Source organism: Hyla sarda, chromosome 10 (genome assembly GCF_029499605.1).
Source record: "Hyla sarda isolate aHylSar1 chromosome 10, aHylSar1.hap1, whole genome shotgun sequence".
NCBI classification, from domain to species: domain Eukaryota; kingdom Metazoa; phylum Chordata; class Amphibia; order Anura; family Hylidae; genus Hyla; species Hyla sarda.
Window position 1 is genome coordinate 9,988,072 of NC_079198.1, and position 25,628 is coordinate 10,013,699.

General features: G+C 41.0%; 2 protein-coding genes across 2 annotated transcripts; one reads left to right on the forward strand and one right to left on the reverse strand.

The window, feature by feature from the left end:
• The first annotated feature begins 1,592 nt into the window (after nt 1-1,592).
• LOC130294287 (protein NLRC3-like) lies at nt 1,593-14,079 on the forward strand. Its single transcript, XM_056543899.1, has 6 exons — nt 1,593-1,617; nt 1,935-1,967; nt 7,619-9,407; nt 10,918-11,004; nt 11,253-11,420; nt 13,730-14,079. The coding sequence occupies exons 1-6, from the start codon at nt 1,593-1,595 to the stop codon at nt 14,046-14,048; spliced, it is 2,421 nt and encodes an 806-aa protein (XP_056399874.1). The 3' UTR covers nt 14,049-14,079.
• Nucleotides 14,080-20,181: 6,102 nt separating this feature from the next.
• On the reverse strand, nt 20,182-21,426 carry LOC130294044 (GDP-mannose 4,6 dehydratase-like). Its single transcript, XM_056543416.1, has one exon. It carries the CDS (start codon nt 21,424-21,426, stop codon nt 20,320-20,322), a length of 1,107 nt encoding a protein of 368 aa, XP_056399391.1. The 3' UTR covers nt 20,182-20,319.
• Nucleotides 21,427-25,628: the final 4,202 nt, after the last annotated feature.

The window sequence follows — 25,628 nt, forward strand, 5'->3', positions numbered from 1 at the left end:
AGACATGAGTGAGTGTCTAGAAGTATCCGTAGACGTAAGATCCCTAATCCGGTTGGAACTTACTGACCAAAATCTAATAAATCTCCATAAGGCTGGGTTCACATCACGTTTTCTCCCATACGGGAGCGCGTACGGCAGGGGGGAGCTAAAAACTCGCGCTCCCGTATGCCTTCGTATGCGCTCCCATACGTTATTCATTTCAATGAGCCGGCTGGAGTGAAACGTTCGGTCCGGTCGGCTCATTTTTGCGCTGTATGCGCTTTTTCCCTGGACCTAAAACTGTGGTCGACCACGGTTGTAAAAGCGCATACGGGGCAAAAATGAGCCGACCGGACCGAACGTTTCACTCCGGCCGGCTCATTGAAATGAATGACATACGGGAGCGCATACGAAAGCACACGGGAGCGCGAGGTTTTAGCTCCCCCCTGCCGTACGCATTTGGTGACATTGATCACTGTTGGTGTAAGGTAGTAAAGATTTTACCCGTTTGATTGGTGTATTGTTTGCACAGTTGCTCAAAATTTACCAAAAAGGCGCACAGGACTTGATACTGCAGAGATTGGTTTATAGGGGTACTATCCAAAGACATCTTATCCCCTATCCAAAAGTTTCCGCCCCCGTGTGATGTCATGCCCCGCCCCCTCAATGCAAGTCTATGGAAGGGGGCGTGACGGCCGTGTTGATGTTCTACCGAAAATTGGAAAAAAAATTGCGCAAAATTTCCAGGGACATTTAGAACATTAAAGTGGTGTAAAGCCAATGATAAAATGTCCCCCATTGACTCTAGTAATAGAGGTTTTTTATGTTGCAGGTTGGGTATACCATATGTTTCTATTTGAATAAATTGTATATATTTTTAAGATATATTGATGGGTAAATGATAGGAATCTCGGATCTCTGGGGGAAAATCTAAGGGTGCCCATCAGAGATCAAGTCCTGCAGGAAAGCATGGGAACAGAGTTCCTGCAATTTTTCCAGAGCAGGAGCACTGTTCCCAATAAAAGGAGTCCTGCAGGACCACCTCTTGAGTGGAAAATTTTGGGTGAGTTCCCGCACTTTTTTTATTCTAGGACTTGACCCCTGGTGCCCATACACTTTAGACAAAAGTCGAAAAGCCGTGGACTTCCAGATGTTGCAAAACTACTACTCCTAGTACTACTACTACACAAATTGGAAATCCAGTACTCCATGGGCAAGATTTACAATATAATACAATGCAATATAATATAATCTCCCCTGATGAGATGATGCTGGGTGGAGAAAAAGGTTGGGCATGTTTAATGTCTACCCTCCCACCCTAAATTGTTTAACCAGGCATGATATACATATATATAGATAGAACTGAGTGGAGAAGGGGGTATGTGACTCTTAGATATCTCCGGCACTGTTCATCTCTTGGTCAAAAGCCTTGGTCTTCAAACCGTGTACTTCCAGATGTTGCCATTGGCTATCCGGGCATGCTGGGAGTGGTAGTCTTGCAACAATCCAAGGTCCACAGTTTGGAGACCACTTCTCCAAAGTGTATGGCAGGTAAGAAAACTCCACATATTGGAAATCCAGCACTTCAGTGGTAAGATGTAAAACATAAAACCATGTCCCCTGATGAGATGATGTTGGGTGAGAAAAGTGTCGGGCATGTTTAATTCCCCATCCACTACCCCCCCAACCCTAAATTGTTTAACTAGGGATATTATATATAAAGAACTGAGTGGAGAAGGGGGTATATGACTGCTAGATCTCTACGGGACTGTTCATCTCTTGGAAAAGCCAACAAGCCCCGCCCAGGTCCCCACTAGACATGAGTGAGTGTCTGGAAGTATCCATAGACATGAGCTCCCTAATTCTGTTGGAATTTAATGATGAAACCTAATGTCCATAATTCCATAATAGGTGTTTTTGAGTCGATCTAATAACAATAACTTACCTTCTTTTAGGGCAACCATTGGGTGACCATCCACAGCTCCAAGGTACTTATGTTATTCCATTTATTAAATTGAATATTTATTTGAATTTTTTTGATGTGCGAATTCTAATAAAATCTGGTGCTGCTGATCCTTGGAAGAAACAAGTTGTACATGTAAAAAACCTAAAGGTGGCCATACACTTAAGACTAAAGTCGACAATGTCGAAAGCCGTGGTCTTCAAACTATGGACCTTCTGATGTTGCAAAACTACCACTCCCAGCATGCATTGGTAGTTTTGCAACAATCCAAGGTCCACAATTTGAAGAGCACTTATCCAAAGTGTATGGCAGGAAAGAAAACTCCGCAAATTGGAAATCCAGCACTCCAGTAGTAAGATGAAACCATAAAAACCATCTCCCCTGATGAGATAATGTTGGATGAGAAAAGTGTCGGGCATGTTTAACTTCTAACTTCTGAAAGAGATAAGTCACCTCTAGAGCTTAACTGCGGCTCACCCCTCCATAAAGGATGCATGGAAGTACTGTCTATAGGGAGGTCTGGAGAATTATCCAACAACAATTAAAAGAGTATGTTCATCTTAAAGGGGTACTCCGGTGGAAAACAAGTGTTTTCAAATGAACTGGTGCCAGAAAGTTATACAGATTTGTAAATTACTTCTGTATAAAACTCTTAATCCTTCCGGTACTTAGCTGCTGTATACTCCAGAGGAAGTTGTGTAGTCCTTACTAGTCTGACCACAGTGCTCTCTGCTGCCACCTCTGTCCGCATCAGGAACTGTCCAGAGCAGGAGGAAATCCCCATAGCAAACTTCTCCTGCTCTGAAAGTTCCTGACATGGACAGAGGTGTCAGCAGAGAGCACTGTGGTCAGACTGGAAAGAACTACACAACTTCCTCCGGAGCATACAGCAGCTGATAAGTACTGGAAGGGTTAAGATTTTTAAACAAAACTAGTTCTGTGGAACCTGTCGATTAAAATCGAATATTCACAACTTGATCATAAAATATGGCAAGATGGCAGCACGCCGAGATACAAATTCTATTTATTACCTGAAACGCGTCACCTTGACCCCTGTTATGGCATTTTAAGCATTAAAGAATCTGTTTTGCACGAATCCTGGCGCTGGACATCCAGTTTCTTATTTATTACATTGTAAGGTTTCATCCCCGATAGGCTTTATCAGTATACAGGACTCGATCATAGACCTAATAACAGTATCTTTCCTATCTTATCTTTTTTTTAGACCATCCATCTGGTGACTGTCCGCGGCTCCAGGGTACGTTCGCTCTAGTTAGAGTGACTTTTATCTTTCAGGTTTGGTAACCCATAAATATTTTTGTAACCATAGATCTATTTAAAGGGGTACTCCAGTGGAAAACTTTTTTATTTATTTATTTATTTTTTTAAATCAACTGGTGCCAGAAAGTTAAACAGATTTGTAAATTACTTCTATTAAAAAATCTTAATCCTTCCAGTACTTATTAGCTGCTGAATACTACAGAGGAAATTCTTTTCTTTTTGGAACACAGAGCTCTCTGCTGACATCATGACCACAGTGCTCTCTGCTGACACCTCTGTCCATTTTAGGAACTGTCCAGAGCAGCATATGTTTGCTATGGAGATTTTTTCCTACTCTGGACAGTTCTGTGCTCGTGATGTCAGCAGAGAGCTCTGTGTTCCAAAAAGAAAATAATTTCCTCTGTAGTATTCAGCAGCTAATAAGTACTGGAAGGATAAAGATTTTTTTAATAGAAGTAATTTACAAATCTGTTTAACTTTCTGGCACCAGTTGATTTAAAAAAAATAAATAAAAAGTTTTCCACCGGAGTACCCCTTTAAAAGCTGTATACACAAAATGGTACAAAAAACCCCCAAAAACAATTAGCAAACTTGCTTCATTTTTGCACTTGTGCTATAGGAAATGTTAGCGACAGACCATAGAGAGTGTGACCTTTATTGTGTGTATGTTGTTAAGACTGATCAGAGGGTCATAGTCTTAGAAGACCCTCTATAGTCCCCCTTTTTAGGCAATGGTATAGGCATATCTTGGTGCTTTACAGCTAATACAGAGCATTACAAACACAAAAGGAGGGATTTATCAAAGAAGCATTCCGGTCTGTTTTATTGTTGTTGCCCATATCACACACACTAATCCTACAGCACCATCTGTTTCATTCCGGCTCAGCTGCATCTATGCATTTCATAACTATAACTTGGTCTTGTGATCACTTATCTGACTCACAGAGAGTTACATGGCTTAATGTGTCAAAAGGAAGTCAGTCCTGGGCCAGGACTGACTGTAAACTGCAGGATGATATCATCACCTATTAAATGTCTCTGGATAGCTCACAGACCCCTCTCCTCCAACTCTTTATGATCTGTATACTGCTGCTGCAGTAGTTACACACCTCCCCCAGCTCTATCTGTATACTGCTTTTATCTCTATGGGATTTGGATATCGTAGTTATACACCTCTACTCCAGCTCTATCTGTATACTGCTGCTGCTGTCTCTATGGGATCAGGATATATAGTAGTTATACACCACCCCCTCCAGCTCTATCTGTATACTGCTTTTATCTCTATGGGATTTGGATATAGTAGTTATACACCTCTACTCCAGCTCTATCTGTATACTGCTGCTGCTGTCTCTATGGGATCAGGATATATGATAGTTACACACCTCCCCCAGCTCCATCTGTATACTGCTGCTATCGCTATGGGATTAGGATATATATAGTAGTTATGCACCTCTCCTCCAGCTCTATCTTTATACTGCTGCTATCTCTATGGGATCATGATATATAATAGTTATACACCCCCCACCTCTATCTGTATACTGCTACTATCTCTATGGCATCATGATATATAGTATACACTTCCTTTCCAGCTCTATCTGTATACTGCTGCTGCTATATCTATGGTATCAGGATATATTATAGTTATACACCTCCCCTCCAGCTCTATCTGTATACTGCTGCTATCTCTATGGGATCAGTATGTATAGTAGTTATACATCTCCTGAGGCTGTGTTCAGGTGCTCCGTTTCTTGGGGTTAAGGGTGCTATTTTACCATAATTGTGCAAATCATATTTAGTTTTTATTTAGAAATTCGAAAAGAAAAGAATTTCCTCTGTAGCATACAGCTGCTAAAAAGTACTGGAAGGGTAAAGATTTTTTAATAGAAGTCATTTACAAATCTGTTTAACTTTCTGGCACCAGTTGATTAAAAAAAAAAATAATGTTTTCCACCAGAGTACCCCTTTAAGGCAATATTTTCCTAAAAAACTCACTTTAAATAAGACAATGCATCAAAATGGCACATGATGTGAATTGACACAAACCTACTTATCAGTCTAATCTGTTCACCTGGGTGAGCTACAGCACCAGGTGCAGTGATCAAACACCACACCCTCTTTCGGCAGCCAAAGGGTGATGGAGCTCTAAATTTAATCATTTAAAGTATACCTAGGCTTTCACACACCTTTACTACTATCCTAATGTATTGGACACAGGGGGCCATGTCCCTCCCCACTAAGCCCTGCCCACCTTCCAAAAAAGAGTCGTGAGCGTGGCATAAAATGGGCTACGTTTTGTGCACATGAGGCCTGTACAAATGTTTATGACTTCATGGCCTCCTTAGTAAGTATTTACAATGAAAATTAGTTTTTATGTTGTTTCACTTTAAAAATAAAATGTATCTGAATAAATCATTTATTGTAGCTCTTGCGTAAATTTCTATCTTTATGATTCTATGATTATTCTAGGATTGAACTAAATAGTTTGTTTGGTTTTTATGGTGCGGCCATTATACTGTATACCTGAGCTATTAAAGATCGGATCCAGGGTATATAAACTATTTGTTCATTCCCACCGTTTGTTCTTGTTGTCCTCACTTTTTCTCCAGCACTTTATACTGTAAAGGTAAAATCCAAAACTTTCTAAATAGAATTCATTGAAAACATCCTACTATTTTTCTGCTATAGGGTCTGTGCTTCTCCTGTACATAGCCGGCTGCGCTGCTGTTTTTGACAGTACATAGATCTGACAGCACCCTGTTTCTAGTTTAGGTAATCTACTCCTTCTCTGCTCTGCTTCTCTAAGTATTAAAGGGGTACTCCACTGAAAAACATCTGTCTTATCCCCTATTCAAAGGAAGGGGATAAGATGTCTAATCCCAGCGGCGGGACCCCCGCCATCTCCGCTGCGGCACCCTAGTCAGAGCGAACTCCGCAACTACAGCTGCCACGCCCCCTCCATTCATGTTTATAGGAAGAGGCGTGGTACATACTAGCCATCACGCCCCCTCCCATAGAAGGGGTGTGGCATGATGTCACGAACGCGGAAGCTCCCAGCCCAGAGATTGCGAGGGTCCCCAGCGACGGGACAGCCGTGATCAGATATCTCATCTAATGCAGAGTTTCCCAGCTGTTGCAAAACTGCAACTCCCAGCAGAATTGGGATACATAGTAGTTTTATACCTCTCCTCCAGCTCTATCTGTATACTGCTGCTATCTCTATGGGATCATTAAATATCCCGTAAGTTATATACCTCCCCTCCAGCTCTATCTGTATACTGCTGCTATCTCTTTGGGATCAGGATATATAGTAGTTATACACCTCCCCTCCAGCTCTATCTGTATACTGCTGCTGATATCTACATGGGATAAGTATATAGTAGTCATACATATCTCCTCCAGCTCTATCTGTATATTGCTGCTGCTATCTCTACGGGATCAGGAAATTTAGTAGTTATACACCTCTCCTCCAGCTCTATCTGTATACTGCTACTGCTATCTCTATAGGATCAGGATAAATAGTAGTTATACCCCTTCTCTCCAGCACTATCTGTATACTGCTGCTATCTCTATGGGATCAGGATATATAGTAGTTATACACCTCCCCTCCAGCTCTATCTGTATACTGCTGCTATCTCTATGGGATCAGGATATATAGTAGTAATACATGTCCCACCCAGCTCTATCTGTATACTGCTGCTGCTATCTCTATGGGATCGGGATATATAGTAGTTATACCCCTTCTCTCCAGCACTATCTGTATACTGCTGCTATCTTTATGGGATCAGGATATATGGTAGTTATACCCCTTCCCTCCAGCTCTATCTGTATACTGCTGCTGCTATCTCTATGGGATCAGGATATATAGTAGTTATACATCTTCCCTCTAGCTCTATCTTTATACTGCTGCTGCTATCTCCATGCACAAATGAGTTATAATTTTCAGGGGACTTAAATAGATTATCCAGGAACATAAAAACAGAACTATTTTCTTCCAAAAACAGCCCCCCACCTGTCCTTAGGTTGTGTGTGGTATTGTAGCTCAGTTCCTTTGAAAAGAATAGGGCCATATTGTAATACCACACATAGCCTGAAGACAGGTATGATGCTATTTTGGGAAGAAAGGAGACCAAAAGGATCAGACAGTTTTATATTCAGTATATTACTCTTTCTAAACACGTTTACCTTTTTTCCTTCCTAAACAGCGCCACATCTGCACACAGGCTGTGCATGGTATTGCAGCTTGAACCTATTCATTTTAATAAACCTCAGCTGCAATACTAGACACAACTTATTTACAGATGGGCCATTCTTTCTGCAAATAGACAGCCATGCACTCCTATCCTGTATAGTGTCTTTAGGGCCAATTATTTTATTTATTTATTTATTTCTTTTTAGATGCTTTACGAAATCACAAACAGTCACAACTGAAACAGAATGTCAAGATCCAAGGGAGACTGGAGACTTCTCATTGCTGGTGCGAGATGCTAGAAATCCGATACACTGAACTTTTTATCACAGATGAAGATCCAGCGGGGTTACCTGGCCAGCATGAGTATCTAGTCTTGGCCAATCGGCGAGCCCGGATCTATGAGCACAACAAGTACCAGAAAATCAGTCTCATTGACATCTTCGCACCTCTAGATCCAAATTCTAAGGGGCCAAAAAAAGTGTTGATGACGGGAATAGCCGGAATCGGGAAGACGTATGCCATGCAAAGAATGATGCATGAGTGGGCCATGGGGAAGGCCTTCAACCATATCTCATGTGCTATGAATTTTGCTTTCCGAGAGATAAACCTATTGGAGGAGCCCATTAGCCTTGTTGATCTCATTAAAAAGAAGCATGCCCATTTGGAGAACATAGCAGAGACCCTATGCAGCAGTCCAGAGAGATTGATGGTGCTACTCGATGGTTTGGATGAATTCAAGTACGAGATAAATCACGGAACCAAAGTTCTCAGCTACAAGGATCCAGCACCATTGAAGGATCTGGTTTCCAGTCTTTTGAATGGGTCTTTGTTACAAGGGGCATTTATTGTGGTGACCAGTAGACCCCGATCATCCCTTCCTCTTGATACCTTTGACCGCAAAGTGGTCATCCTCGGCTTTGAGGAAACACAAGTTGAAGAATTCTCGTTCCGGTTCTTCAGAGAGAAGACTATATCTAATGAAGTGTTCCGGTATATAATGAAGAATGATACTCTATCGGGCCTATCCTTCATCCCGCTGTACTGTTTTATTATCTGTACGGCTTTAGGCCCCTTTTTCCAAGCCAACCCAGAACAGTCATGCCTTGAGAACCCACCAGAGACAATGACTGAGGTCTACAGGTGTTATCTGTGTACCATAATGCATCTTAGGGACAATTCCCCAAAGGTTGATAAGGAACCTATTGTCCTCTGCAGTCCACCTGTTCTCTCCAGCATGAAGGGCGTTCTCTACCAACTTGGGAACCTAGCCTACATTTCTCTACTGGAAAGCAAAATCATATTCACTCCTGATGACCTGCGAAGATTCGGCTTTGACCCTACCCAACTACCAGACAGCTTCCTTCACCGAATCTTCGTCAACGTTGAGGGTCAAAGTAGCACAGAGATGTTTGCCTTCTTCCATATGACCATTCAGGAATATTTTGCTGCTCTTTACTGTGTTGTTTCTCTCGGTTCTTCTGTAGAGGAGCTTCTGCAATGTCTCGACCTTTGGTGTTTTGGAATTTATCCTAAAGACCCAGTCCAGAGCCAGCTCCTTGCCACCACTATGGACCTCATGACTGCAAAGCAATGGGAGAATCTACAAATGTTCTCTCGCTTTGTCATGGGCCTTATCTCATTTAGGATACAAGGAAAACTACGTGGCTTAGTGGATTCTTACCCCCCTGACATTCTGACTCCTATAGCCAATTGGTTTAAAGGAAAAATTACATTCGAAGTGAACCAGAGGCTCCTCAACCTTCTCCACTGTTTGAGGGAACTGAAGCAGACAGCGGTGGTGGAGGCGGTGGCCCCTACAATTGATGAGGTCGATTTGTTTAAGGTCATTCTGAACCCTGCAGACTGTGCCACCCTAAGCTACATTCTACAACACTCTACTTGTAAACTAAAGACTCTAAATCTTGGCTACACAAATATCAGTATACAAGGACTACGGCAACTGCAACCCCTTCTCTATCGATGCCAAACCTTATAGTGAGTACTGGATGTGTTTACCTTTTTCTGTGCTTTTTCTGTGCAACCAATCAGATCGCTTCTTTCATTTTTAACAAGGCCTCTGCAAAATGAAAGAAGCGATCTGATTGGTTGCTATGGGCAACTGGGCAACTTTTCCTTTGCACAGATTTTGATAAATCTCCCCCTATAAGTACTAGTGTGAAGAAGCTCCTGTCCTCTACATCAGTGGTCTCCAACCTGCAGACCTCCAGATGTTGCAAAACTACAACTCCCAGCATGCCCGGACAGCCAACGGCTGTCCGGGCATGCTGGGAGTCGTAGTTTTGCAACATCTGGAGGTCCGCACGTTGGAGACCACTGCTCTACATAGACAGTGATTACAGCTCCCAGCAGACCTTTATTACTTTTATATGTAAAGATTTGCTTTATCTGTATTAGTTATCTACCCATTTTCCCTTATTTCTCACTTTTTCCTATTTTTGGATGACTTTTTTGAGCCTCAAAACCAATTCACAGGTTTCCATAGTGTTCTGGTCTCAACATAAAATGAACATTGGCACTTAAAGGGGTACTCCGATGCAAAACCTTTTTTTTTATTTTATTTTATATTTATTTTTTTATGAACTGGTGCCAGAAAGTTAAACAGATTCGTAAATGACTTCTATTGAAAAAAAACTTTACCCTTCCTGTACTTTTTAGCAGCTGTATGCTACAGAGGAAATTCTGTTCTTTTTTTATTTCTTTTTTGTCTTGTCCACAGTGCTCTCTGCTGACACCTGATGTCCATATCAGGAACTGTCCAGAGCAGGAGAAAATCCTCATAACACTGACTATGCTTCTCTGGACAGTTCCTGACACGGACAGAGGTGTCAGCAGAGAGCACTGTGGAGAAGACAAAAAAAGAAATTCAAAAAGAACAGAATTTCCTCGGTAGCATACAGCTGCTAAAAAGTACAGGAAGGGTAAAGATTTTTTTTAAAGGGGTTGTGCGCTGCCCGGCCTTTCAGAGCTCCGCTCACAGCGTCCAGAAGTTCATTACTCAGAACGCTGTGTGCGGGCTTCCGAGTTCGCGGCCGCCGGGCGTCACGCCCGGCCCCTCGTGACGTGACGACGGCGGTCGCATCCCCTTCCCATAGACTTTCATTGAGGGGGCGGGCGAGACGTCACGAGGGGCCGAGCGTGACGTCACGCCCGGCGGCCACGAACACAGAAGCCCGCACACAGCTTCCGGACGCTGGGAGCGGAGCTCCGAAAGGTCGGGCAAAGCACAACCCCTTTACAAACCTGTTAACTTTCTGGCACCAGATGACTTATAAAGACCTATAAAAACATTTTTTGCCACCGGAGTACCCCTTTAAGGGACCACTCACACTGCTTCCTTTGGTTAAGCATAAAAAAGAAATATAGTTTGATATATCTGACGGCAATCTCTATACACAGTAATTATATCATTCTACAGTATGGGATCTTATTTGTGTCTGGATGATACGTAAATATGGACGCCACTGATGTTTTCCTTTGTTTTCAGCTTGCGGTATAACTCTTTAGGTAAAGAAGCGGCAGCAATAGAGGCAGAAGTGCTGAAATCTCCAACGTGTCAAGTGAGGAGTCTCCTGTGAGTGTTAGATATATAATGTTCCTTTTATAACGTGTCAATCACAGCAGCACAGAGCATCTCAGGAAAGTAGTGTGATATTGGAGGGCACGGACCGACAGGCTTGTGATAATGAATCTAGTATGGACCGGTATACAGTACGTCATGGAGCGGTATCATAGTACAATAGGAATAAAAATCTTCCTCTGTACATCATGTGACAAAATAACTTGACTTACTCCATTGTGTCTGCTTCTATCCTGCTGTAGTATGTGTGGTAACAACATCGGCCCAGAAGGAATCCAGTGTCTTTTGGAAGCTTTACACTATAACCAAACCCTGGAAGAACTGTACGTGGACATCAATGAAATCACAGACAAAGATTTAGACAATTTAATCCCTTATCTTGAAAACAACAAAACTCTGCGGCTGTTGACGTAAGTAAAACTAAAGACAAGAATAAGACTATGATAATACTTCCCCTATATACAAGAATATAACTACTATAATACTGCTCCTATATATAAGAATATAACTACTATAATACTGCTCCTATATACAAGAATATAACTACTATAATACTGCTCCTATATACAAGAATATAACTACTATAATACTGCCTCCTATATACAAGAATATAACTACTATAATACTGCCTCCTATATACAAGAATATAACTACTATAATATTGCTACTGTATATAAGAATATAACTACTATAATACTGCTCCTATATACAAGAATATAACTACTATAATACTGCTCCTATATACAAGAATATAACTACTATAATACTGTTCCTATATACTAGAATATAACTACTATAATACTGCTCCTATATACAAGAATATAACTACTATAATACTGCTCCTATATACAAGAATATAACTACTATAATACTGCTCCCTATATACAAGAATATAACTACTATAATACTGCCTCCTATATACAAGAATATAACTACTATAATACTGCTCCTATATATAAGAATATAACTACTATAATACTGCTCCTAAATACAAGAATATAACTACTATAATACTGCTCCTAAATACAAGAATATAACTACTATAATACTGTCTCCTATATACAAGAATATAACTACTATAATACTGCTCCTATATACAAGTATATAACTACTATAATACTGCTCCTATATACAAGAATATAACTACTATAATACTGCTCCTATATATAAGAACATAACTACTATAATACTGCTCCTATATACAAGAATATAACTACTATAATACTGCTCCTATATACAAGAATATAACTACTATAATACTGCCTCCTATATACAAGAATATAACTACTATAATACTGCTCCTATATACAAGAATATAACTGCTATAATACTGCTCCTATATACAAGAATATAACTACTATAATACTGCCTCCTATATACAAGAATATAACTACTATAATACTGCTCCTATATACAAGAATATAACTACTATAATACTGCTCCCTATATACAAGAATATAACTACTATAATACTGCCTCCTATATACAAGAATATAACTACTATAATACTGCTCCTATATATAAGAATATAACTACTATAATACTGCTCCTAAATACAAGAATATAACTACTATAATACTGCTCCTAAATACAAGAATATAACTACTATAATACTGTCTCCTATATACAAGAATATAACTACTATAATACTGCTTCTATATACAAGTATATAACAACTATAATACTGCTCCTATATACAAGAATATAACTACTATAATACTGCTCCTATATACAAGAATATAACTACTATAATACTGCTCCTATATACAAGTATATAACAACTATAATACTGCTCCTATATACAAGAATATAACTACTATAATACTGCTCCTATATACAAGTATATAACAACTATAATACTGCTCCTATATACAAGAATATAACTACTATAATACTGCTCCTATATATAAGAACATATCTACTATAATACTGCTCCTATATACAAGAATATAACTACTATAATACTGCCCCTATATACAAGAATATAACTACTATAATACTGCCCCCTATATACAAGAATATAACTACTATAATACTGCTCCTATATACAGGAATATAACTACTATAATACTGCTCCTATATACAAGAATATAACTACTATAATACTGCTCCTATATACAAGAATATAACTACTATAATACTGCTCCTATATACAAGAATATAACTACTATAATACTGCTCCTATATACAAGAATATAACTACTATAATACTGCTCCTATATACAAGAATATAACTACTATAATACTGCTCCTATATACAAGAATATAACTACTATAATACTGCTCCTATATACAAGAATATAACTGCTATAATACTGCTCCTATATACAAGAATATAACTACTATAATACTGCCTCCTATATACAAGAATATATCTACTATAATACTGCTCCTATATACAAGAATATAACTACTATAATACTGCCCCTATATACAAGAATATAACTACTATAATACTGCCCCCTATATACAAGAATATAACTACTATAATACTGCTCCTATATACAGGAATATAACTACTATAATACTGCTCCTATATACAAGAATATAACTACTATAATACTGCTCCTATATACAAGAATATAACTACTATAATACTGCTCCTATATACAAGAATATAACTACTATAATACTGCTCCTATATACAAGAATATAACTACTATAATACTGCTCCTATATACAAGAATATAACTACTATAATACTGTTTTTCCTCCTAAGGATTGTGGGTAACAAGCTGAGTAACATAGGGAAGGAAGCTTTGCTGGAGCTCCAGAGACGTTTGCCCGGGCTGAAGATCCTCAGCAGCTTTCTAGGTGACATGGGGCTGCTGCAGGCCTACCTGGACTGGGTGCAGGAGCTAAAGGAAAACCCGCAGCAAATGGAGTCAGTGAAAAACGTGGACGCCTTGGAAAATGTATTGTCACAGCTCAAGATGGAGGATCCTAGAGAGAAGCCCCGAGACGTGAGGGAAAGGGCAGAACAACTGGAAAGGGAGATATACCTGCTCCTCCAGTCATCTTCAGGAACTACAAGATAGCAACAAGACGTTCTAGAACGGGGGCCTTCAAACTGTGGACCTCCAGATGTTGCAAAACTACAACTCCCAGCATGCCCGGACAGCCGTTGGCTGTCCGGGCATGCTGGAAGTTATAGTTTTGCAACAGCTGGAGGTCCACAGTTTGAAGGCCACTGGTTTAGATTTTATATAAACAACCTCCTACCCTGCCTCTAGAGGGCGTACTACTCATATCTATTTATAAGTTACTAGTAGAGCTTGTCTAAGTCTATGGACAATTTGAGGTAAGGGTCCGTAGACAAATATCATCCGTGTTATTTTTGTGTATATTGTACATAATAGCCGCACCGAACAATGAACCCTGCAATATGATACATAATCGTTGTAAATTTTTTTATGCTTCTGGTTAATAAAAAGAAAATGTAAATTTGTGAATGTGCTACTATCATAAGGAAAATAAAGCACTTTTTCCTATGTACAAGAATATAACTACTATAATACTGCTCCTATATACAAGAATATAACTACTATAATACTGCTCCTATATACAAGAATATAACTACTATAATACTGCCCCCTATATACAAGAATATAACTACTATAATACTGCTCCTATATACAAGAATATAACTACTATAATACTGCTCCTATATACAAGAATATAACTACTATAATACTGCCCCTATATACAAGAATATAACTACTATAATACTGCCTCCTATATACAAGAATATAACTACTATAATACTGCTCCTATATACAAGAATATAACTACTATAATACTGCTCCTATATACAAGAATATAACTACTATAATACTGCTCCTATATACAAGAATATAACTACTATAATACTGCTCCTATATACAAGAATATAACTACTATAATACTGCCCCTATATACAAGAATATAACTACTATAATACTGCTCCTATATACAAGAATATAACTACTATAATACTGTTCCTATATACAAGAATATAACTACTATAATACTGCTCCTATATACAAGAATATAACTACTATAATACTGCTCCTATATACAGGAATATAACTACTATAATACTGCTCCTATATAGAGGAATATAACTACTATAATACTGCTCCTATATACAAGAATATAACTACTATAATACTGCTCCTATATACAAGAATATAACTACTATAATACTGTTCCTATATACAAGAATATAACTACTATAATACTGCTCCTATATACAGGAATCTAACTACTATAATACTGCTCCTATATACAAGAATATAACTACTATAATACTGCCCCCTATATACAAGAATATAACTACTATAATACTGCTCCTATATACAAGAATATAACTACTATAATACTGCTCCTATATACAAGAATATAACTACTATAATACTGCCCCTATATACAAGAATATAACTACTATAATACTGCCTCCTATATACAAGAATATAACTACTATAATACTGCTCCTATATACAAGAATATAACTACTATAATACTGCTCCTATATACAAGAATATAACTACTATAATACTGCTCCTATATACAAGAATATAACTACTATAATACTGCTCCTATATACAAGAATATAACTACTATAATACTGCCCCTATATACAAGAATATAACTACTATAATACTGCTCCTATATACAAGAATATAACTACTATAATACTGTTCCTATATACAAGAATATAACTACTATAATACTGCTCCTATATACAAGAATATAACTACTATAATACTGCTCCTATATACAGGAATATAACTACTATAATACTGCTCCTATATAGAGGAATATAACTACTATAATACTGCTCCTATATACAAGAATATAACTACTATAATACTGCTCCTATATACAAGAATATAACTACTATAATACTGTTCCTATATACAAGAATATAACTACTATAATACTGCTCCTATATACAGGAATCTAACTACTATAATACTGCTCCTATATACAAGAATATAACTACTATAATACTGCTCCTATATACAAGAATATAACCATTGGCTTTGATTTGCAAGGAACTGTCCAGAGTAGGAACAAATCCCCACAGCAAACTTTTCCAGCTGTGGACAGTTCCTGACATGGACAGAGGTGTCAGCAGAAAGCACTGTGGTCAGACTGGAAAGAACTACACAACTTCCACTCCAGCATACAGCAGCTGATAAGTACTGGAAGGATTAAGATTTTTAAATAGAAGTAATTTACAAATCTGAATAACTTTCTGGCACAAGTCAATTTGTAAACCTTTTTTCCCTCCGGAGTACCCCTTTAAAGTGGATTTTTCCTATAATATAAGAACACTCCTTTTCTCTATAGGAACTAAACGTTGAATATTGAGTTTCACAGTGATGTATTTGTGTGAACTTTCCACCTTCCTGATGGTGCTGGTTTTGCATGTCTACCACGCCTCAGGTAATTTGTTCCTTGTCAGTCAGGAAATACTTGTCATGGGTGTTAGGAGTCTTGTAGTAACAGGTGAAACCCATATAAAAGCTCGCAGATCAATTATAGGTGTGAATAGTAATATAAGTGATGTCAGGATATCTGTATGACACCCAAAAACAAAAGAATGAGGAACTATATATTCCTAGAAATAGACGAGGAAAGGAAACAAGAACTGCATAAAAAAATAAAAATAACATACCTAATTTCTTTCAGAAACAGCGCCACTCTTGTCTTCAGGTTGTGTGTTGTACGGCAGCTCAGTTTTATTAAAGTGAATGGAGCAGAGCGTTAAAGGGGTAGTCCGCTGCTCAGTGTTTGGAACTAACTGTTCCGAACGCTGGAGCCGTCAGCTCGTGACGTCATAGTCCCGCCCCCTCATGATGTTACACCCCGCCCCCTCAATGCAAGTCTATGGGAGGGGGCGGAACAGTTAGTTCCAATTGCTGAGCAGTGGACTACCCCTTTAATAAAACACACAACCTGAGGACATGAGTGGCGTTTTTGGAAGAAAAAGGCTATGTTTTTTTATGGTTAATAAAATTGATAAAAATAAGCGAGTGGTATTACTCAGTCTATAGAGGAGTGCCCCCCCCCCCCCCCACACACACACACACACACAAACACACACACACACACAAACACACACATAAACACATACACACACACACACACAAACACACACACAAACACACACATAAACACATACACACACATAAACACATACACACAAACACAAGAACACACACAAACACACACACAAACACACACACACAAAGACATACACACACACAAACACACACAAAGACATACACACACACATACACACACACAAACACACACACAAACGCACACACACAAAGACATACACACACACAAACACACACAAAGACATACACACACACAAACACACACACAAACGCACACACAAAGACATACACACACAAGCACACACAAACACACACAAACACACACAAACACACAAACACAAAGACATACACACACAAACACATACACAATCACAAACACTCTCCTCACACCCGCATGCGCTCTCTCAGACGGACCAGCGCTCTGTCAACTAGTTCCCCTCAGCTCCATTGGGGGACACTGTTCTCCAAATCCATCCCCACTACCGGTTTTTGATTCCAACTCTCAGACGTGGGGTCCCTGATGTCTGGATAAGCTATTAGACTACAGAACTCTGAGCCCTTTAATAAAATAAAAAAAATAAAAAAAAAAAAAAATATATATATATATATATATATATATATATATATAAATAAATAAATCAAATAAAAATATTGCATAATTAAACTCAGCCGTATTGGGACATACAGGGGGTGGAGAGGAGATGCCTCATATATATCTCTAGCTCCCCCATAGAGATACATGGAGGGGGGGGGGGGGGGGGGTAACTCAGCTTCGTGTACAGAGCCCGAATGCTGGGAAGGAATCATTTATAGTTTATGTTTCGATTAATTGTTATAATTTAAATTTATAGTTCAATGGCTTTGATTTTATTTTTTTATTTTTTATTAGGTTATTTTTAAATTGTTTTTGCCATTTGTACAAAGAAAATCAGTTAATTTCTTCTAAAAACAGCACCACCCTTTTCTTCAGGTTGTGTGTGGTATTACAACCTGGGTGAAGTTACTTTAAGGGTATCAAACTGTAAAGAAACATAGCCTGCACTCACCGTACAGTACGGGTCTCGTGGCCTCAAACTTTCGGACCACCTCAATGGCGTGGGATTCTTAGCAAAAGCTGACAGCGCTCAGAAAAACAGGCGACTGCCGGCGGTTCCGTGTTACAATCAACACTTCTTCCGGCCTCCTTCTTCTTCTGGCCGGAAGAAGCGTTGATTGTAACGCGAAACCGCCGGCAGTCGCCTGTTTTTCTGAGCGCTGTCAGCTTTTGCTAAGAATCCTCGCCATTGAGGTGGTCCGAAGTTTGAGGCCACGAGACCCGTACTGTACGGTGAGTGCAGGCTATGTTTCTTTTCAGTTTTATTTGTATACTGATGCCTGACTCTCTGTCCTAGCACCGCCGTGGGTCAGAACAGAGACTCCTCCAGCTGCTCCATAAGTCCTTATAGTGGGTGAAGAGAGGACTTGCTAGTGCCGCTACTTACTACTACTTATTGAAGTTTTGTGATTTGATACTTTAAGGGAACGTTCACACGTGCGGATCCCCAGCGCGTATTACACTGTGGATCCGCCGCTGAAGGACCTCTGTATGCGGCCTTTACAGGTGCCTGTTTGGAGCGGCAATATGACGATACGAGCAGACACACTGAAGCGATGTGCGAGTCGCTGCGCATGCGTGGTGTACCCGCACACATCGCGGCCACTCCCCCTGCTCTATGAGCTAGGCCGAGAGCTGCAAGTATATGGCACATCGCAGTGTGTCTGTTTGTAGTGGCGTATTGCTGCTCCGAGCAGGCACCTGTAAAGGCAGCATCCAGAGGTCCTTCAACGCCGGATCCGCAGCGTAATACGCGCTGGGGATCCGCTCATGTGAACGTACCCTAAAGGAGATCTTCAGCGGTATATAACTCATCCCCTATCCGCAGAATAGGGGATAAGTGTTTGATCGTGGGGGGAGGGCGGGGGGGGGGGGGGGGGATCGACCGCTGGGACCCCCGCAATCTCCAGTACGGGGACCCGGCACTGTCGCGGCTCTGCGCGGCTAGTGCTTGTGTCGTCGACCTCACTCTTTTCAGCTGTATGGGAGGTGCGGGGATGCATGAATGCATCTCCCATAGAGATACGTGGAAGAGGTGAGTTGGCCGACACGCCTCCTGCATGGGGAGAGCAGCAGAAGAGCCGGGGTCCATACAGGAGATCACAGGGGTTCCAGCAGTCGGACCCCCAGCAATCAAACACTTGTCCCCTATCCTGTGGATAAGGGATAAGTTATATACTGCTGCAGATCTCCTTTAATAGAACAGAACTAAGCTGCAATACCACACACAAACTGAGGACAGGCGTGGTGCTGTTTTTTTTTGTTTTTTTTTAGTTTTTTTGGAAGATATCAGCTTTGTTTATAGTCCTGGATAACCCCTTTAAAATGAGTTTAGTATAACAGTATAACAAAACCTATCCCCTATCCACAGGTCCGACCTCAAGGACCCCGGAGATACAGCCTCCATAAGAAGAGCAGGGCACAGTACGCGAGATCACAGGGGGTCCCAGCAGTCGGACCCCCTGTGATCTGACATATAAGTTTTGTTATACTGGACTTCTCCTTTAATGATGTAATGGAGACTGAGTGTTACAATGATGAAATACAACGTCAGGAACAGGGTCATAAATTGATGACACGTACAAAGGAAAGCAGAGACACCTCTCTGAAATCTATTCCTGGCTTTATATTCAATAACTGCAACTAAAAACCTGAACGTGTGAACACCGCACAAACCCACCCAGCCCCCCGAATGCTGAATCTTCCCAGGATTGTGGCGTTACATGAACTCTTCAGGATTTTTTTTTTTTACAATTTAATATTTATTAAGAACAAAAGGAGAAACAGTAGAAAAAAACAACAACATTCCTATATTGTTTGAGTCCAGAACAATCATGGTAGAATTACTTTGTAATGTATCAGCACAGAATCAGAAGAAACATAGTAACAAAGAAAAAAAAATCACAAAATCCCCCCCCCCCCCCTCCTAATAAATAAGACAAATGTAAGTGTCTGCACAGTCTACGCACCAGTTTTACTTACACAGGTCAATAAGTTATAAATCTAATATACTTTGTATATCTAGGTATGATCTCTAAGGGAAGGACTGACTGGATGTATGGGTTGCCCCCATTGATTGTGAGGGGCTCAGTACCCCGGGCCGTGTTAGGCATTGGGATTGGTTTGCATCAGATGAATATCTGCCATCACCATCTCGGTTACTAGTTCATCAAACGAGACCTTTGGTGACCAGCCCAACTTCTGCTTCGCCTTGCTGCAGTCCCCTTGTAGGAACTCTACCTCAGTGGGTCTGTAGAACTTGGGATCAACCTTCACATGGACTTTTCCAGTCTCGCTGCAGCGGCCCACTTCATCTTCATTCTTGCCCTCCCACACTATGGTTTTCCCGATATGCTTGAAAGCCTTCTCCACGAACTCCCGAACACTGTGGACCTCCCCTGTAGAGATCACAAAGTCTTCAGGCTCATCCGTTTGCAGCATCAACCACATTGCCTCGATGTAGTCCTTGGCATGACCCCAATCTCTCTTGGAATCCAGGTTTCCAAGGCTGAAACACTCCATCTGTCCCAGATGAATCTTGGCTACCGAGCGGCTAATCTTTCTGGTTACAAAGTTGGCCCCTCTACGCGGACTCTCGTGGTTGAAGAGAATACCGTTAACTGCGAACAGGTTGTAGGCTTCTCTGAAGTTCACCACGATCCAGTAGGCGTAGAGTTTGGCAGCTCCATATGGGGATCGGGGGTAAAATGGAGTGGTCTCCTTCTGTGGGATCTCCTGTACTTTTCCATACAGTTCACTGGTTGAGGCTTGATAGAACTTCACCGTTTCAATAAGGCCACAGGTTTTCACTGCGTCAAGGAGACGTAAGGTGCCAAGACCATCCACATCTGCCGTGTACTCTGCCAAGTCGAAGGAGATCTTTACATGGCTCTGTGCACCCAGGTTGTAGATCTCGGTGGGTTTCACCTCATTTATTATCTTCACGAGACACGTACTGTCAGTCAGGTCCCCATAGTGCAGCTTCATGTTACCTTCTAAGTGAGTCTGTGGATTCTTGTAGAGATGCTCAATCCTCCCAGTGTTGAAGGAGCTGGATCGGCGTACAATGCCGTGCACCTCGTAGCCTTTTTCCAGTAGAAATTCAGCCAAATAGGAGCCGTCCTGCCCTGTAATCCCCGTGACAAGAGCCACTTTTCTCGGCTTGACATTTTTCGAGAGAGAGTTGGACCCGTTGGTTGCGTTGAGTGCCATGCTTCAGCGTCAGTCTGTCAGTGGAGGAGACGTGTGCTCACGATGCAGCCGAGTCAAAGTGAAAGAAGAAGGAAGCAACAGGCAATGTAGACGTAGCAGGAAGAAACTGGTAAAACAGGTTGTGCGGCAGTTGTGTTGGCATTAAGAGAAGGTGTGGACCGGATCAGGATTTGTTCACCTTTAGTACAAGTCATTATAATCAGGTTATCAGACTCCTTGTCTACCACGTCAAAGGGTCTCCTCCCTCAAGGAGTTAATGAATATCCTAATTACAGTACAAATAGTATCTCCGGGGCTTTAGATCTCCAAATAATATAGAAAAATATGTGTTAAAAATAAAAATAAGAATGAGTAAATCTTAAGAATATTATATTTATTGGTTATTAAATTTAAATGAACATAATATAGAACTAGTAAGTATGGTATACAATTAAAGCAAATGTATATATATATACACACACACACTCTTCTAGAAGAAGCGCACTCCTCAGCAAAATAAGCACCGATGCAGTGCAGGCTGGTACAGACGGGGCAAGGCTCCCAAAGATATATATATATATATATATATATATATATATATATATATATATCTCTATATATGTACAGGGTGGGCCATTTATATGGATAGACCTTAATAAAATGGGAATGGTTGGTGATATTAACTTCCTGTTTGTGGCACATTAGTATATGTGAGGGGGAAAACTTTTCAACATGGATGGTGACCATGGCGGTCATTTTGAAGTCGGCCATTTTGAATCCAACTTTAGTTTTTTCAATAGGAAGAGGGTCATGTGACACATCATACTTATTGGGAATTTCACAAGAAAAACAATGATGTGCTTGGTTTTAAGGTAACTTTATTCTTTCATGAGTTATTTACAAGTTTCTGACCATTTATAAAATGTGTTCAATGTGCTGCCCATTGTGTTGGATTGTCAATGCAACCCTCTTCTCTATATACTGCTATATACTACTATATACACCGCAGGAGAAATGCTAGCACAGGCTTCCAGTATCCGTATACACTGCTATATACTACTACATACACCGCAGGAGAAATGCTAGCACAGGCTTCCAGTATCCATATACACTGCTATATACTACTATATACACCGCAGGAGAAATGCTAGCACAGGCTTCCAGTATCCGTATACACTGCTATATACTACTATATACACCGCAGGAGAAATGCTGGCACCGGCTTCCAGTATCCATATACACTGCTATATACTACTATATACACCGCAGGAGAAATGCTAGCACAGGCTTCCAGTATCCGTATACACTGCTATATACTACTATATACACCGCAGGAGAAATGCTAGCACAGGCTTCCAGTATCTGTATACACTGCTATATACTACTATATACACCGCAGGAGAAATGCTAGCACAGGCTTCCAGTATCCATATACACTGCTATATACTACTATATACACCGCAGGAGAAATGCTAGCACAGGCTTCCATTATCCATATACACTGCTATATACTACTATATACACCGCAGGAGAAATGCTAGCACAGGTTTCCAGTATCCATATACACTGCTATATACTACTATATACACCGCAGGAGAAATGCTAGCACAGGCTTCCAGTATCTGTATACACTGCTATATACTACTATATACACCGCAGGAGAAATGCAAGCACAGGCTTCCAGTATCTGTATACACTGCTATATACTACTATATACACCGCAGGAGAAATGCAAGCACAGGCTTCCAGTATCCGTATACACTGCTATATACTACTATATACACCGGAGGAGAAATGCTAGCACAGGCTTCCAGTATCCGTATACACTGCTATATACTACTATATACACCGCAGGAGAAATGCTAGCACAGGCTTCCAGTATCCGTATACACTGCTATATACTACTATATACACCGCAGGAGAAATGCTAGCACAGGCTTCCAGTATCCGTATACACTGCTATATACTACTATATACACCGCAGGAGAAATGCTAGCACAGGCTTCCAGTATCTGTATATACTGCTATATACTACTATATACACCGCAGGAGAAATGCTAGCACAGGCTTCCAGTATCCGTATACACTGCTATATACTACTATATACACCGCAGGAGAAATGCTAGCACAGGCTTCCAGTATCCGTATACACTGCTATATACTACTATATACACCGCAGGAGAAATGCTAGCACAGGCTTCCAGTATCCGTAGTTTCAGGTGCTGCACATCCAAAGGATAGGGGAAAACATGTCTAATAGCGAGGATTCTGGCCGCTGGGACCCCCCGCGATCTCTGGGCCGGTGTTGCGGCGTTACCCTCACGGAAGCCTGGGGCTTCCGTTATCGTGACGTCATTCCATGCCCCCTCCATTCATGTCGATGGTAGAGGGCCTGACAGCTAGTACACAGCCATCATGCCTCCTCCCATAGACATGAATAGAGGAGGCGTGGCGTCTGTGATCACCAGTCATCCGGCATGGAGTGGAGTTCGCCCCCTGCACCGGATGACTGGGGAGCCGTGGCGGAGATCCCCAGCGGCCGGACCCCCACAATCAGACATGATATCCCCTATCCTTTGGATAGGGGATTACATGTCTAGCGGCGGAGTACCCCTTTAATGTTTGAATGCCGTGACCGCTATTGATCACAGCATTTAAAGGGGTACTCCGCTGCTTAGCGCTTGGAACAAAATGTTCCACACCTTAGAGCCGGCGCCAGGAGCTCGTGACTTAATAGCCTTGCCCCTCCTGGCATCACGCCCCGCCCCCTCAATGTAAGTCTATGGGAGGTGGCGTGACGTCAGTCACGCCCCCTCCCATAGACTTGCATTGAGGGGGCGTGACGTCAGGAGGGGCGGGGATATGACGTCACGAGCTCCCGGCGCCGGCTTTAAGCATTCGGAACATTATGTTCCAAACGCTCAGCAGCGGAGTACCCCTTTAACCATTTAAATGAAGGACATCCAATGTCAGTCATCACTGGCAGCGGGGCTCTGCCGGTTATGACAGGATGACATGCCCCCCCCACATTCAATCTCCAGAATGGAGCCACAACTCTGCCCGCTGCATGGAGTGGTGGGTTGGCATGTCCATCATGCATTGTTTATGGGGGCACCGGAGATACCCAAGTACAGTGATTTGGTATCTCCAGCGATCCCATAGAAATACAATGAATGTGTATGGTTACATAAAGTTGACATCATATTCTGGTAGACTACTCTTTCCCACCCTCACGGCTCCATAACTATGCCGAGCACGCTGGGTGGGGTTCTAGGAGAGAATACAGTTGACCCCTCACCCCGCAGCTCTCACCGCACCCACTAAGCTCTTCAGGTGACGTTCCCTTTTATGTTTGTATTGTTATTGTTCTCCATTGTCAGATGTCCCAGCCGAAGGGACAGGAGACGTCCTCACTTAAGACATTCGATCTCGCTGATCAGGGTGTGCCCACCATGTATGCAGTAAGCTGCCATATGGGATTTTCGGGATAGGTGTTCTTAAAGGGGTACTCCGCCCTCAGACATCTTATCCCCTTATCCCTATAAAATAAAGGACACACGAATCTGCACTTTATCTGCGCTGGACATTCGCTCTGTATGTTGAGATTTCATCACTGTCGGATGAAATGATAATCTCTTTCTGGATATAAATAAACAAAACAATATATAAATAAATAAGTAAATAAATAAATTAGTAAATAAATGAATAGAAAACATAAGAAAAAAATAAATAGATAAATAAATAAATAGTGAAGTAAATAAATGAAAACAAATAACTAACATATAAATAACCAAATCAGCATAAAAAATACAAACTTTGTTCTACAGAAAATTGCAAAACCTTATACAGAAAGAATGAAATAAAGATATACCGTATTTTTCGCCGTATATGACGCACTTTTTCTTCCCCAAAACTGGGGGGGAAAAAGTTGGTGCGTCTTATACGGCGAATACACACACCTATCGCCGCGGTCCCTGTGGCCATCAACGGCCAGGACCCGCGGCTAATACAGGACATCACCGATCGCGGTGATGCCCTGTTTTAACCCTTCAGACGCAGCGATCAAAGCTGACCGCCGCGTCTGAACGGGAAGTGACACTGACCCGGCTGTTCGGGACCGCCGCGGTGAAATCGCGGCATCCCGAACAGCTTACAGGACACCGGGGGGGGGGGACCTTACCTGCCTCCTCGGTGTCTGCTCCGTGTCGGGATCCCCTGCATGA